General features: G+C 53.9%; 6 protein-coding genes across 6 annotated transcripts; 3 read left to right on the top strand and 3 right to left on the bottom strand.

Annotated features, from left to right (window-relative positions):
- Positions 1–379: 379 nt before the first annotated feature.
- On the bottom strand, positions 380–807 carry N0V89_001645 (uncharacterized protein; the record flags this gene model as incomplete). The annotated part of the gene is made up of 1 exon (XM_056210456.1): positions 380–807. A coding segment is annotated over one exon (428 nt), but the record flags the coding sequence as incomplete, so codon positions are not given.
- Positions 808–1,645: 838 nt separating this feature from the next.
- Positions 1,646–2,727, bottom strand: N0V89_001644 (uncharacterized protein; the record flags this gene model as incomplete). Its single annotated transcript, XM_056210455.1, has 2 exons — positions 1,646–2,446; positions 2,719–2,727. 2 exons carry the CDS (start codon positions 2,725–2,727, stop codon positions 1,646–1,648), a joined length of 810 nt encoding a protein of 269 aa, XP_056077277.1.
- Positions 2,728–5,509: 2,782 nt separating this feature from the next.
- On the top strand, positions 5,510–6,751 carry N0V89_001643 (uncharacterized protein; the record flags this gene model as incomplete). The annotated part of the gene is made up of 1 exon (XM_056210454.1): positions 5,510–6,751. The coding sequence occupies one exon, from the start codon at positions 5,510–5,512 to the stop codon at positions 6,749–6,751; it is 1,242 nt and encodes a 413-aa protein (XP_056077276.1).
- Positions 6,752–7,192: 441 nt separating this feature from the next.
- GRR1 (SCF ubiquitin ligase complex subunit) lies at positions 7,193–9,172 on the bottom strand (the record flags this gene model as incomplete). Its single annotated transcript, XM_056210453.1, has 4 exons — positions 7,193–7,443; positions 7,508–8,312; positions 8,364–8,657; positions 8,708–9,172. 4 exons carry the CDS (start codon positions 9,170–9,172, stop codon positions 7,193–7,195), a joined length of 1,815 nt encoding a protein of 604 aa, XP_056077275.1.
- Positions 9,173–11,381: 2,209 nt separating this feature from the next.
- On the top strand, positions 11,382–12,406 carry AKL1_2 (Ark- serine/threonine protein kinase; the record flags this gene model as incomplete). Its single annotated transcript, XM_056210452.1, has 2 exons — positions 11,382–12,295; positions 12,328–12,406. The coding sequence occupies 2 exons, from the start codon at positions 11,382–11,384 to the stop codon at positions 12,404–12,406; spliced, it is 993 nt and encodes a 330-aa protein (XP_056077274.1).
- A 988-nt stretch (positions 12,407–13,394) lies between these two features.
- AKL1_1 (Ark- serine/threonine protein kinase) lies at positions 13,395–14,639 on the top strand (the record flags this gene model as incomplete). The annotated part of the gene is made up of 1 exon (XM_056210451.1): positions 13,395–14,639. The coding sequence occupies one exon, from the start codon at positions 13,395–13,397 to the stop codon at positions 14,637–14,639; it is 1,245 nt and encodes a 414-aa protein (XP_056077273.1).
- Between the last annotated feature and the right edge of the window lie 884 nt (positions 14,640–15,523).

Genomic DNA, 15,523 nt, shown 5'->3' with positions numbered 1-15,523 from the left:
GAATATCAGAGAGACTAATATCGGACAGCGCCGACCATGCGTGAGACAAAGCGATTGAGCTTCTGAATGAGACGTCGCCGGTGGATCTTCTTGCCTTGCGGTACACCCAGGATTCTTTGAGATCGCGCTCAAATTCGAACGCACGGATCTGAGATTGGATCGACACCAATGAAGTCCTTTGACCTGTTTGCACATGAACAGAGCTGTCATCATCTCGCGGGCCACTTTCAAGTAGAGAAAGTCGACGCCTGAGGTCGCGATTGCTCTGTAGAAGCTGCGAGGTGAGGTTATAGAGTTCTTGACGATTTGCGGCGGCATCCAAATCAGACTCACTATTATTCAATAAGCAACTGGCAAGGCTGAGGCTTGGACAACTTACCATTGAAGGATGTTGAGCATTGTGTTTACCGAGGCCTTGAAGCGCTCCAGCCTCCTACTAAAAGCTTCGAGCTGATCCCTTTTGCGAACCCATTGTACACGACTGCGCAAACTCTCGCTTGAAGTGCTCAGTTGCACCACAAGGGGCTCTAGGTCGCTGAAAATGACGGTGCCATCACACAGCGTCGCCCTCAATTGATCGATTTGAATAAGCTCCCTTCGTCGCCGTGGAGATTGTTCCAGATCATCGAACAACTTTTGTAGTGCTTGTAAGATGGCGCGTGATTCTTCGACCTGGTCTCGTATCTCGCGCGCAGTGTTCTTACCGTCTTTGATGCTTGAGACTAGAGGTCCTAGGATCTCGGCCACCTTCCCCGCGGCGGCTATGATACCGATGATGGCCGAGACGACGCTGAGGGGATCAGCCATGCCGTGAAAAGGGTCAAAGTTGTGTAGCAAGCAATACAGAAGATTTGCAGCCTTCTTTATGCCTATTGCCATGCAATCAGCCTGTTACGACACAGCCACCGCCATGGGGCCCACTGCAGGAGGTCGGATTCTTCGCATCTGCCTTGCGAGAGCGATTCCGAATGAGGTTAGTACGTGGAACGCACTAAGCCTAAAGAGGGGGCCCTGGACAGACATTACCGAGAGAGCTTTACAAGATTCTACTACAGCTTTGATCTCTTCAGCAACATTTGATTCTATGTAGACCCAATATGTTCAATGTCATGCCTCTCGACCAAGTCTCACGCAGGAGGTTGCCTCGTAATGTCAACTGGTCTCGAAAGCGGGCATTATCCTTCTTACCACCTTTCATACCTTGAGTGTCTGCAGACATTAAACAACGTCGATCGAATCAAACGGATTGTCTGCGAGTGAACGTGCAGGTATACATCCTAAGGGCGAATTTGCGTCATATGGCCAGCATAGCGGGGGAGTAGCTGACAAGCTACAGAGCGCTCATAGGCTTATAAGAGAGAACGCTGAAACAACGCATGGTGTCGTAATGGGATGTAGACGCCCAATCAGAGGAGTATAAGGCGGGGTATGAAAGATTTTCTGTCTGCATGGCGTCGTGAACACATATGTGATGACCAGAACGAGGCACTTGTACATCGAACAACGCATATTTGCCATTCCTGCGCTACTGCTTTTACGTGAATACCCGATTTATACTCTTCGTGAACACCTCTCTACCCTCCGCCCACCATGCTCATCGCTCCAATTTCAACCAGCCTCCATCCCCCATACTCACCGCTCCACTTCAAATCTCCAACCTCGCCATCCGACACTGCTTAACCGGCCCACTATACACCCTCCTCCCTTCCACCGCATACATCACCAACGCCACCAGAAACACCCCCAAAAACATAACCACACTCCAGTTAAACGTCTCCGCATCCACCGGCGTCTCATTCGGCCAGAAGCTCCAAAAGAACGCAAACACCACATACGCCAATCCCACAATGTTCACCATCGGCCCCCATTTCCCGAGACTCCAGCGCGCGACGGGCAGGAGCTCCGGGTGGTAGACACGCCGGTAGAGAACGCAGGAGAGAGAGCAGAAGTACGTGAACATCAGGGAGACGATCTGTAGGGAGATGATGGCGTTGAAGGCGACGAGGGAGCCGATGTTGATGAGGGAGAGGAGGATGGTTACGCTGCATGTCAATAGTATGGCGTTCGCGGGGATTCCTTTGCTTGTGTGCACTCTTGCGAGCCAGCTTGAGAAAGGGAGTCCTTTGTCACGCGCGAATGCAAAGGTTTGGCGCGCGGTCGAGGCGCCGAAGTTTACGTTTGCGGCGGAGACAATGAGGAGGACGATGATGGTGAGCGTATTTACGCCTGCGGTGCCCATGGCGCCTTTGAAGACGTAGAGGAAGGGGTAGCCGGAGGGATCGTTGATGGCGTCTTCGACTGAGGGCATGGCGAAGAGGTAGGTTATGAGGAAGACGATGGCCATGAGAGAGTTGCCGATGTAGGACCAGAAGAGGGAGATGGGGACGTAGCGGTCGGCGTCGCGGACTTCTTCGGCCATGTGGGCGGTTGCGTCGGAGCCTGGAGACTGGTCAGCTTTGTACGATTAGATGATTGGAGAGACGATGTACCCAAGATCGAGTAAATGGCTGATATCTGGCCGACCATGAGCGAGAGCCCCATGCTATTCCACCCACCACCGTTACTGAATTCAGTGAACACCCTCTCAGCGCTGTTATGCGGAGCCAATGTCCAGAGAACTGTAATCACCGCGAAGAATGCCAGTATGTGAATGATCATCAACAGATTCTGAATGCGAGGCCAGAAGTCATGACCCCAGACGTTGACAATGTAGAGGACCAAGACCATGACCCAGGTGAACAAAGTGCCGTGCCACCGTTTTGGTTCGTAGTTCTCGTCATTGACTTGGAGCAGCGCCTGGATTAGTGTCCCCGTGATAAAGCAGTCTGCGGCGTTGCCAGCTTGCCAGGAGAGGACTGACATCCAGCCTACTATATAGGAGAGGAATCGTTGAATGCTGGGAGGTGCAAATTCGCTCACCCAGTGGTATTGGCCGCCTGATGTCGGTGCCCTATGGACCGTCATATTAGCATAGGAGAAGTGGATTTTTAAACAGAGTCATACATGGACGCCATTTCAGCCAAGCTCAAACCCACGAAGCTGAACGCGAGAAACGTCCAGATGAAGCTCCAGAAAAGACCAGCAAGTCCACCATCGATAAGCCCCTGGGTGTTGGCAAGCATAAAATACTCCCATATTGCCGTGAGGACAACCGCAAAGCTTAGTGCGGATAGAGGGCGGTAGTTTCGCTGTGGTGGTTAGCTAATTTTCGCTTCGAAGTTGGTTCTACGGGCTGCACACACCTTGAGCTCTTGCGCCTTTCCCAAACGGTACATATGCTTTTGGTCTGCCTTCGTGAAGCCCTCTCTGGGCGGGTTTGCCTGGCTGTATACATCGTCTTCCAGTGCGCCTTGCTCCTTGTCGGCGTCGTTCACGGCGCTAGACATATCTTAATGATAGAACGTGAGGAAGTCGCAGTGTTGAGGAACACTAGAAATCCACACGTTTGAGGTCGGAAAGAGAGATCCGAGACGTCTTGCTATTGTCATCCGGTTGCGGCATCAGTGCGTGCAGAGCGGGTCTGGATTCATGCTCGACTTCAACGCACACATGTCAAAAGCTTTTCTACCACCACGTATAGTCTGCTGAGCGAATAGAATTATGGCGATGTTTTCGTCGTGGTCAATGGTTCCACGTGAATGGTGCAACGTTTGGTCCACGTTCTTTGTACCACGCGAGTCCACGAACTCGGGCGTCATTGTCTTCCAACTCAACGTTCCGGATGCAGACACAGCCAGAAGAGCCACGTGCACGCTAGAACATAGCTACAGCGTAACTTATCCACCAGACCATACCCATTTATACTCGAGTTGAAAATACGAAATTCCACGATGTCGACAGCTGAACCCACTACGACACCACTCCCTTCGGGCGTATCTCCGCCGCCAGAAGTTATCAATAGCGAAGATCAATCAGGAGTCATCGCGATTATCGCTGGATTTGCACTGGGTCTGGTGCTCTTGGCTGCGTGCATCAAGCTGTATGCGCGCAAGTATTTCCGCAACTTTCGCCACGATGATATCACATTTGCTCTGGGAATCGTGCGTCCACCACAACAAAGTCCAGATGTAGCTTGGTAGAACTGACTTGCTCAGGCCTTCGTCGTTATACAAAGCTCCCTCGTCTTCTATCAGATCCACAATGGCCTCGGTGTCATCTTGTCGAATCTCACCTGGGACCAGAAGCTGTCCATTCGAAAGGTAACTCCCACCTACCATGCACACATATTATATCGTGTTCTGACAGCGTCTAGGCTGGCTTAGCTGCGGACGTGTTCTACATCGTCATCCTCTTCCTCTCCAAAGCTTGTTGCGCCCTTTTCTTCCTGTGGCTTGCACCGGATGCAAGGCACAAGAATATAGCATGGCTTTTGGTCGGCGCATCCGCGATATGGGTCGTGACAAGCCTATTCGTAGAAGGGTTCCGATGCCCTCTCGGGAATGAGTGGCCGCTGTACTGGCAGCAATGCTCAGCCTTTGTATGTCCCCAAGATAGTCATGAAGCGAAAAATAGTCGGCTAATTCGTACAGTTCGGTCGGTGGGTGTACATTGGCGTATTCGATATGGTGATTGAGCTTGCGCTCATCCTGACCTCGTTCCATCTGATATGGAACCGGCACATTCCTCTTCCATCGAGGCTCGCCATCCTGAGCGCTTTCGCGTGCCGGCTACCGTATGTCTCACCTCTCCTGCCCTTGTATTGCACCCAGCTTACCAACGCTAGTAACATCGCGCTCACCATTCTGCGCCTGGTCTTCCTCAACATGACCCTGACGCCTGAGAACTCCGCCTACTGGAAATCCCGCGTCGCATGCACAACGCAGATGACCATTGCATGGACCGTATTCTCATGCGTGATTCCGTATCTTCGACCTCTAATTACCGCTTATGAGCGAGATGGCATGAGCTCTAAGAATACTTCGCACAAGATAAAAGAACCATCTTCGCTGAGTTCAAGGTTGGAGCTGAGGCCACCCGGGCGACAGCCGTCTTTTCACCACCCAGCCCTGTCACCTGCAGAGCGAGTTGAGGACAGTATCAGAAGGATGTCGCTTGTAAGCGGGCGCGGCAACGCGGGTATTCAAAAGACGCTGAAGGTAGAGCTGAAGGAGCATGATTCTCCAGGCTCCAAACCAGCGCCAAACAGGGAAGACGTCGCCTACGCAGCGACCATCTAGAATCATGGAGATTTTGTTGTCGCGAAAGCGACAAGGGATGGGAAGTAGAAAGTAGCAACCGTGCTGATTCAGCATTGCCCTGCATTAGCCCCACCTTCTACCGTGAGCCAATGACGCAAGCGGTTTCTCCACGCGTCCGTCGCGTCGCTGACCTTGAATTCTTGAATAGTTCCCGTCATCTCAACATGAACCATTGATTGCCACCATCCCGTTCCTTACCCGTCACTAATACAACAGCACCACAATGTTGCCGTGATCCCACACGCGCCCTTCTCCGCGCGATTGCCACCCTTCGCAACAATTGACCACAGCAGTCAATGACAGCCAACACCATGGAAAACGGCAACACCATAGAAAGCACCACCACCACCACACCATCCCCCGGCCTCCAGCGCGCCTCAAACTTCCATCCCGCACACGAGCCCTTCCGCCACGAAACCGCGCTCGAATTGCAAAAAAGTCGTGTCCAAGGCCCCGTCCCCTTCCTCAACCCCACGAAAGCGCATTTCCGCCATGCCGCGCGCCCAGACATACGCTTCAAATGGTCGTCGCGGAACAATCGCAAAGGGCGCCACGCCGTGGTCATAAACCAGAGTCATCCGCCAGCGCGAGAAAAAGTACCGCGTCCAACCTCTTCTCCTACCAGCATCGCCCGCGGCATCTGGCGCATGCTAACGTATTACCCCTTCTGGGACATATCCTTCGACGTCGCCTTCGTGTTTACGCTTGGCAGCGTGATATGGGTTATTAATGCTTTTTTCGTGTGGTTGCCGCTTGTGAGGCCGGGGACGGAGTTCAATGGGGAGGAGCTGTATGGCGGGGGTGTAACTGCTTTCATTGGCGCTACGGTGTTCGAGTTTGGGAGTCTGTTGCTGATGGCTGAAGCTGTGAATGAGGAGAGGTCGGGGTGCTTTGGGTGGACTGTTAAGCGGGTTGTCTCTCATCATGGAGGAGAGGATGCTGAAGATGCGGTGCTCAAGCCAGCGAAGTCGCATTGTACGCACCACCATCAGAATAAGCGCAATCTTGTTGGGGAAGGGAAACATCCTGTTTCTAAAGAGGAGGTAGACCTGCAAGCCCGCTCATGGGTATGGTGGCCGTCTACACACGATCTTCGCACGCACTACCTCCACTCCCTCGGCTTCATCGCCTCCTTCGCTCAACTCTGCGGCGCGTCAATCTTCTGGGTTTCGGGCCTCACCGCCCTCCCAGGTATCTACGATAAGATGTCGCGGCCCATCACTATCATCTTCTACTGGACGCCCCAGGTGCTCGGCGGCCTCGGCTTCATCATCTCGGGCACGCTCTTCATGCTAGAAACGCAATCAAAATGGTGGAAGCCCGCGCCCCGCACGCTGGGCTGGTGGATCGGTTGCTGGAACCTAATCGGCGGTATAGGCTTCACTATCTGCCCAGCCTTCGGATACGATACGAGCAGCTGGGCACAGTATCAGGCGTGCCTGTCTACCTTTTGGGGAAGTTGGGCGTTCTTGATAGGGAGCGTGATCCAGTGGTATGAGAGCCTGTCGAAGTTTCCGGTGGAGGTGGATAGGAAGGGGAAGATGGGCTCGTAGCATCGACAGGTAGAATTAATCTGAATGCATACAGTGCGAGAACGCAAATGTACACAGGAAAATCTCCACACAAGCCGACCACCACCCGACACTTTGCAACACGGCCCATAACTCTGCACTTTTCTTCACACAATCAGCACGTCTCAAATTCACTCCCTAAGATATTCAAACGATGCAATTCATGAGAATATTTCCATCTATCCTTCCATTCAACAGCCCCATAGGCCAAGAATACAAAACAACCATGCATGCTAAAAGGGTATCGATCGAAACATCCACTCCCGCCGTGAAGAAAAAAAGCAAGACCTCCCTCTCATCCCTCATCCTAGGCCGTTTATACGTCAAAAATGCTCCATGACAATGGCGTTGAAAAGCACAATGCTACCGCGTCGTTACAACACCCCTCCTCCCACCTTTTCAAACCCCCTCTTCAGACGTTCGTTAATTCTCCCCAATCATCTCGCTCTCCTCGCCAAAGTCCTCGTCCATGTCCTCGATCCCCAAGCCGTTAGCCTGCGCCGTCACGTCGTCCATCTGCTCCGGCTGGTCGCCATCATCGTCGTACATGGTGCCCTCGTCCTCGAACAGCGTGCGGCGAGTGTGAGCCGTGTCGGTATTGAGGTAGTTGCGCAGACGCTGAACGCCGACGCCGCTAAAGACGCAGAAGACGTCGCGTTGGTGTTCGTTGAACTCTGTGGAATGTTAGATTAGATTGAGGTTCTCATGTCTTAGGGAGGGGAGGCGGTTGAGGCGTACCTTGTGGCGCTTCGCGGCAGAACACAATTAGGTCTTCTCGGAGGAATGCTTGTACGCCCGTGAGGCTCAGATGTGTGAGACGCGGGCAGCTGTTGAGGAGGGAATGGATGCTGCTGAGTGTGAGGTTCGTGCAGTAACTCAGATGCACACGCTCGAGCACACTGGGCGTTACTGGGCCGCCGTGGCCGACCTGCTTCGGCTTGGCAAGCGCGACAATGCTGCGGTCCGTAATGTTCCCGCACTTGACCAAGCCTATCCTCTTCAATTTCGGCAGGGCAGCTAGCTGTGTGACAGAGTTATCCGTGAGGTTTGTACAACATGCCAAGTCAATATAGCGGATGCGATTGCACAGCTTGACAAGCTGGATTACACCCGTATCGGTGATACGCGAGCAGTGGCCCAGGTGGATGTAGTGCAGATTCTTTCCAAGCCGTGTTATGGCGAGCACAGCGCGGTCAGTGATATTGCGGCATTTGTTCAGGACGAGGTTGCGCAGGCGAGGCGCGGCTTGTACAATCTTCTGAACGCCGGCGTCTTGCAACTCAGTGCAGTCTGTGAGGTCGAGGATGCGGAGAGCATCGTATGATATTCCTTGTGGCGAGCGAAGGAACGCTTGATCCGTGATGCGCCAGCAATGAGCCAGCCTCAGCTCTCGTAGATGCGGTCCATCCGTTATAAGCGTCGTGATCGACTCGTCTTCAAGGTTCCTACAGTCGTGCAGATCAATCTCCAAAATGTAGCGGCAGTTGCGTGCGAAAGCGATGATAGAACGATCGGTCAGCTGCTGACAGCCATTGAGTTTGAGCTATTACCGTCAGCGTTGTTCAATCGATTATAAACCCGAGGGGGTGCTTACCCTCTTCAAATGCCGACAGCTCTTCGCTACTGCCTCTAAAGATTCATCCGAGATCTTCTTGCAGTTCGTGATGTTCAGTCCCTGAAGTCGCACTGCATTCTCGGCGAGAGCGAACATTGAGCGATCAGTTATCGAGTCCAAACCGGTCACGTCTAAGGCAAGGAGGCTGCGGTTGCCCTGAAGCATACCAGTGAGGCTAAGATCGGTGAGTTTCGTGCAGTTAGTCAGGGTCAAGCGCTCGACTCGGTTGCAATTCGCCAAAGGCTGTAGTGTCCCATCGCTGATCTCGGGGGCCTGGAGCGGGGTTAGCGGGGGCATTCTGAAATGCCTCTTCTATCACATACCAGAGCTGACAGATTCAGTCGTTTTATGAGGCTAGGGTAGTCGAAGAAGCTGTCTCCTCTCCGAACCGTAGCAACAACGCTCTTGATCGATTGCCATTTTCCCGTCTGAGGTCTGTGCCACAACAAACCAACACTGTTCCTTGCCCATTCTCGGGAGACGAGCATACAGTGCTTCAGATCGCCAGGCGAGGATAGCTTGGCAAAGATGGCAATCATCAGCTCGGCGGGCAGGCGCGAGATGGGCGACACGCGACATCGCTCCTCTATGGCCCTTCTAAGCGCGTCTTCGTCTGAGTCTGGCGATACGGAAGGTGCGAGGGAGGACTGAGAGTCGTTCGTTTGGAACATGAGGGAGTCGTTATCGTCATCCTCGACGCCGCGCTCGGGGGAGGTAGACGCGGAGGTGTCGGAGCGGGAGGTACTGACGTCGCGCTCGGCCCGTCGAGAGCGGGAGCGAGAAGCCATGTTGTGCAGTTTGGAAAACGTCGTTGCGGTTGGATGTCTGTTTATTCGGATAGGGTCGTGGTGTCTCGGCGGTGCGGGGGGTCTGGGTTCAGAAGGCTGAGGTGGGCGTGTTGTCCCACGGAGGTGGTGAAGCAGGCGGTTGGCGGGTCGACTAAGCGACGCAGTAACAGTTTGCTTACTGTGTACTGTTGCGCCTCACAAACAACCTCGCAGGTCGCGTGCAAATGAATACCGAGCCTCGCAGAATCGGCGGCGGGTGGAGAATGACGATGGGTCCGTCGGCGCTGGCAGGCGGACTTGGTTGAGCTGGCTGGGCGTGAACGTGTTTAAGCCCTCGCTAAGCCTATGACGAATAGGGCACGGTCAAGTAAAGTGAATGCGACTGTAAGGTAAATAGATGTGCAGCGCAGCAGGTTCCAAAGTAAAGTAAGCTGTGCCTTCGTGCAAGGCGGGGGCAGGAGCGACGCAGGACAGAGGAAATGCGCAGTACATAGAACAACAGCGAGGAGCAAGTGTAGTGTTGATCGAGGCCAGCCAGCTCCAGGCGTCGCCGTGCATGCCCCCTTGGCACCGGCCTCGCCAATCCCATCGCCCATGGCAGTCTGAGACGCGCACAGCGACTGCCCGTTCACTCTAAAGTCCCTCGCGCTGCGTCAAGCGTCGTTAGCAAAACAACGACTCTCCCGCGAGCCGCAAAGCGTCGTCAGGCCAGGCCATGCTTAGTCGGCGTCGCGGCCAGTTCACCGCCGACATCCACGCTACGCCGTCAGGCGCTGCTACAACACGCTCACCTGACCGCGGTCACAAAGACGACGATGCATCATGTCTTGGGCTGCTGTGTGTGGTTCCCCAATCTGCTTCTGGTACATTCTACCTGGAACTCTTCACTGCGTCTGCTGCATATTGCAATCGCCGTCCACAGCAAGAGCCGCAGGATCTAGACCTGGCTTCTGAGCTCTCGACAGAACATCCAGTTCGCCCACTAAACACAGCGGTAGTACCCGCAGGGCCTCCAGCGGGTCATCTTACAACGGTTAATTGCTTCCCGCGGCAAGAACGATTGAAGTCTGGTTCATATCGACGCCAACGATGTCACTTGGGTCGATGGCCGCGTGGCGGGGGACGGCAGTGGACGTGAACGCCTAGAACAGACGCTGTTCGGTTCCGAGGCTACGGTAGAAAAGGCAAACACGGCTGTCTACGCTCTGGTTGCTGAGAAACTCACGCTCGACAAGAAGAAATGAGCATCGGATGCTATCCGCCGCCCCCGTGCGTTCGTGTACAAGCTGTGCGATGCTGTCATACTGTACCTTGACCTCAGATTTGCCGACGATTAATGATGAAGGGCTACGAACGCTTCCCTTGGCGGTGATAATTGTGGTTCAACTCAGCCCCTTATATGACGTTTCTGACTGCTGCAGAGGAACCATGCGAATGCACGATTGTGGACTGTACGATGGATTCGGAGCGCATCCACCACATTTGCTCACAGACTGGTACATCGTCCGGCGATCCATCGTTCAACTAGACCTAATCAAACACATCTCGATATCCAGAAGAGATTGATTCGAACTGCCACGCTCATGTTGCACACCTAAGTCTCTCGATGCATACATGCACCGTTCAGAAGATCTTGTGTGCATGGATACATAGGCCGGGGTCATGAGCCGATAGATCCTTGAGAGTCAAAACTCTCACAAGCAGTCCGTCACGGATAAAACGTTTCACAAACCTGAAAGAGCAGCCGATTACTCATTGCTGCGAGCATCTGTCTCGAAAGAGATGAGGTGACGAAAAGGGCCTAGCGCAATCTGGGGCGCCACACTTTGTGCCACACCTTTCCAGATGACAGCTCGAGTACATGATAGCTGGGGAAACTTGGGGCGCGACAGTGAATGCTACATAGTTATGCATAGTTCCAAAATTAGACCATGTACCCGCCTGTGATGTTCCTCATCGTGCACCCCTATTCCGGTTCAAGCATGGCAGTGTTAACACGGTCGTGACGTGCGGTGTGGCTCTGCTTGTGACCGCCTAGCAGCCGACATTGAAACTCGCAAGCACAACACCTTATGACCCCCAATACAACACAGGACAGTTCCGCCCCGCCCCACTCAGCCATCGAGTATACCCCGATACCGCAAACTACATGCACACTCGCTAGATTCACTGTCGCTCCTGCACCGCAGCAGGCTTCACACCGCCCGCAATGTCCTCCGCCCGCTACGCACCCTCCGCATCAGTACCGCAGCAACACGCCTACCGCCCCCCGGCGCCCGCTAACAATGCACCGCCAGGCACCTTCACGCCGGGGACAAAAGTCCAAGTCGGCAACCACCGCGTGACGATCGAGAGATACCTGTCCGAGGGCGGGTTTGCGCACGTCTATGTAGTGCGCATACCCAAGGGCAATGAAGGCCTCCCGGACGTCGGCGTGCTGAAGCGGGTTGCGGTTCCGGACAAGGACGCACTGGCGAACATGAGGACAGAAGTGGAGACAATGAAGAAGCTGAAGGGCCACCGGCACATTGTCACGTACATCGACTCGCATGCGTCGCAGCTCAAGGGCGGGGGCTACGAGGTCTTCTTGCTGATGGAACACTGCACCGGCGGCGGTCTGATTGACTTCATGAACACGCGGTTGCAACACCGACTCACCGAACCTGAGATTCTGCACATCTTCTCCGATGTCGCAGAGGGCGTAGCGACGATGCACTATCTAAGACCCCCGCTACTCCACCGCGATCTCAAGGTCGAAAACGTCTTAATCACGACTGTTGGTACCAACAGGATATACAAGCTTTGCGATTTTGGTTCGACGGCTCCACCACGGCCGGCTGCGCAGACGGCGGCAGAAGGGAGACTGATTGAGGACGACGTACAGCGGCACACGACGCTGCAGTACCGCAGCCCCGAAATGATCGACGTCTACCGCAAGCAACCCATTGACGAGAAGAGCGACATCTGGGCGCTGGGTGTGCTGTTGTATAAGCTGTGTTACTACACCACACCGTTCGAAGAAGTTGGACAGATGGCCATCTTGAACGCGAGCTTCAAGTTTCCGGCATACCCCCAATTCTCGGACCGGATAAAGAAGCTTATCTGTAGGTCGAGGGCGACTGGGTTGTTCTGACTGTTGTGCTAATGCCGAATAGCATCCATGTTGCAAGAAAGCCCTCAACGTCGACCGAACATCTACCAGGTGGTGGTCGAGGTGTGCTCCATGAGGCATAGAGCTGTACCGATTAAAGACGTATGTCGCTTCGCTTCATCCTAGAATTATCATTAACGAATTCAGATCTACTCCAATCGAACGCAGTCTGAAGATCGTCGAAACCAGCAACTACCATCTCCAGAGCCTCAGGTGGCTTCGCCGCCCATCGTTGGAATACAAAAAATAGCCCCTGTAAAACAAGTACAGGCTATTCCAGAAGTCGAGCGAATGAGAAGAGGTCGGCCTACAGGTCCCTCACACGCATCACCCGTGCCAAGACCTAGCCCTTCTCCAGCAGGCAGAGGCGCAAAGGCCGACCCCTTCGCAGCTCTTGATTCTGATAAAGTTGAAGTCAGGATCGCTGCAGCAGACGAGCTCGCTGCTAAATATCCCTCATTAGATGAGTTTTCACTATTGCATGATCGTGGCCAAAAGTTCGAATTCAGCCCGTCGCCAGCAGGCGCGGATCCTCCCCTAAACAAGAGGGTTACAGAAGCTCTTGCGGACGATGCATTCTCAATGCGTCCGGCGAAGGCAACACCATCAGCTCCAGCGCCCAAACCTTCCTCGACTGCCCCCTCAATAAGCAAACCTCGACCCGTTTCCACACAGAAACCTCAGAGATTTGATAGACCTCAGGATAGTCCCCGCACCTCTAATCCGATAATCTACGAACCCACACCACAAAGGTCCGCCATGGTTTCGACTGGTGTGCAAACTTCGCCTGCACCTTCCCCTGCTCCCAGCCAGCCGCAATCGAATTTTCCTGACGTCAATAAACGACCCGTATGGCGCGTACCTGACACAAGCAGCCATAGCCGTACAATGAGCCAGCCCCGCACGTTCGAGAAAGTTCAGCCTAGCCCATCTTCATTGAGGCCAGACCACACTCTACCAATTCGCCCATCGTTGGAGGCTAGCAGGTCGAAGTCCCACACCTCTGCGCTCGCACTTCCAAGATCACCTGCATCATCAAGACCGTCACTCGAAACACATCGTCCGTCAGCAATGGATCTTGGGGTCTCACTTGATAGAGCGAAGTCCGCTCAGTCGAATCGACCTAATAGTATCCATGTTGCTTCCAATTTGGACTTCTTGCGAGAACGAGAGGCAGCACCCGGAAGAAATTTCGATGCACCGTCGTTGGGTCGAGGTGGCCAGTCTCCTGCCGTGCTAGATTCTGATTCTGATGATGAGAAGAACATCACTTCGAATATCGATTATTTGAGAGCAAGAGAAAATGAGGATAGCCATCAGAAGAAGCATCGCCGAAGCAGCAGCCAGAACACCAAGGGCGGCGGGAAACGGTCTAGCTTACACTCATTGACGAGTGGCACCAAAAACATCGTGAAGGGCCGCTTTGGCGATGCCTTCAAGATGTTCGAGAGCAACTCCGGCTCCGGCCCCGACCGAGGGCGATCTGACTCAGGCCCGCGCACACCCACAGATCTCCCTATCGACTCACGCCACAGTGCACTGACCCCCATTGCCGGCTCCGAAGCCACAGGCGGCCACTCCGATGACGAGCGCGTCATCGACGAGACAGAAGACCTCCCTCCAGAAGTCCGTCGCGAGCTTGAAAGGCGGCGCCTTTCGCAAGAAGAACGCCGCGTCGAAGCCGCAGCCGCGGAATACCGCAAACGCCTTGCAGAAGAAGGCAAAGGCAAGGCGGGCCCCACACGCGCTTCTACCATCCAAAACCGCGTCAGGAACCTCCTCGACGAAAGCCAGAAGCCGGTATCTGCTAGCCGCACAGCGGAAGGCTACGGGAAGTACACCTCTACAGGCAAGCCGTTACCGCAGAGGCCACAAGACCAGAGCGGCGCCAGACAACCACCTGCCGTTGCTAAGAAACCCATCACGGTGTCCCAGCAGGTCCAGCAGAATGCGCCTTCAGATCTAGCATACACGAAGCCTCGCCAACCACCGCATGTGGCTCAAGTACCGACCTCAGCGTCCGCTCCTCCGGCGGCAACCCGTGTCCCAACAGGCGGCCCTCGTCCACCGCCTCCGTCGAAACCGACGAAGCTTAGGACAGGCAACACTGGGGACTTCTCCACTGGGTCGAGGCAGAGCCCTACCAAGAGCAGTGTAAGAGACAAGCCGTTGCCTCGTGTTGGGGGGCAGCATGACGGGCCTGCGGATGATGCGTGGGATGTGGATAGCTTTAGCAAGCGGTATCCTAGCTTGAATAAGCTGGAGATGGTGGAGACGGAGATTCCGACAGGGAGGAGGGATGTCAGGGATGTGTAGAGTGTTGTAGATGGCGATGTTGTAGGATGTATAGGAAGCGCGTTTTGGTAGCATTTATCGATACTGTGTCTGTGCATAGATGGAGGAATAGCTTGAGTGGATGGATGGGGGGATAAAGGGGGTGTGTAGATGTAGATGTAGATGAAGAGAAGATGTATAGCTCACGCAACTATATGGCTTGCTCAGACTACTTGTTCGCTACCTGTGTGGGATGGTGCGTTGCGCTTGTCCGCTGATAGCAAAGGTCTGCTATGCAGAAAGGTTGGCAATGAACAGATCGCTTATGTACCCTAGGGCACCTCATTATTCGAGGGGTTACTCACAAGCGGCTGCACGAGTCGCTCGACCGGACGAGGTAATTGCTGGTCGCTCACACCTATTCAAGACTAACGTTCCTACAGCACTGTTCGACCATACTTTTCTAGTGCTAGTGGTAGTATAATGTGGGATAGTAAAGTGCTTGTATGCTGTTGTGTAGCCTGATGCCTGCGTCACCTTGGCATATTCCTTCATCTACGCGTTTACCATAAAAGTAAGCAGGAGGGGGCCAACACTATGTCGCACAGTGATACAAGGTCGACGGCTCTACACTCCATATTGAAAAGTCTCGCACGATATACCGATTTTATCGACCGGTTCAGACCTACTGCAACCATGATAATTGTACACTATCACAGATCGAGAGAAATAGGTCAAATTATATCGTTGATTGTATTACACAGGCTCTGGGCAGCAGTCTGGGTGCGAACCACGGGGTCGACGCCAACATCTGAACTTGTTTCCAAACTTCGGTGGGTTTCTGTGGCATGCTGAATGGAAGGTGCTTGGTTCGCGTCTATCGGAGGATTACTCATGTTACAGTACGTTTTCAACGTTGTAACTGA

This window comes from Didymosphaeria variabile, assembly GCF_027946475.1.
Source record: "Didymosphaeria variabile strain IMI 356815 chromosome Unknown scaffold_1, whole genome shotgun sequence".
In the NCBI taxonomy this organism is placed as follows: Eukaryota; Fungi; Ascomycota; class Dothideomycetes; order Pleosporales; family Didymosphaeriaceae; genus Didymosphaeria; species Didymosphaeria variabile.
Note: the sequence above shows the minus strand (reverse complement) of the source record. Positions and strands in the feature narration are given on the sequence as shown.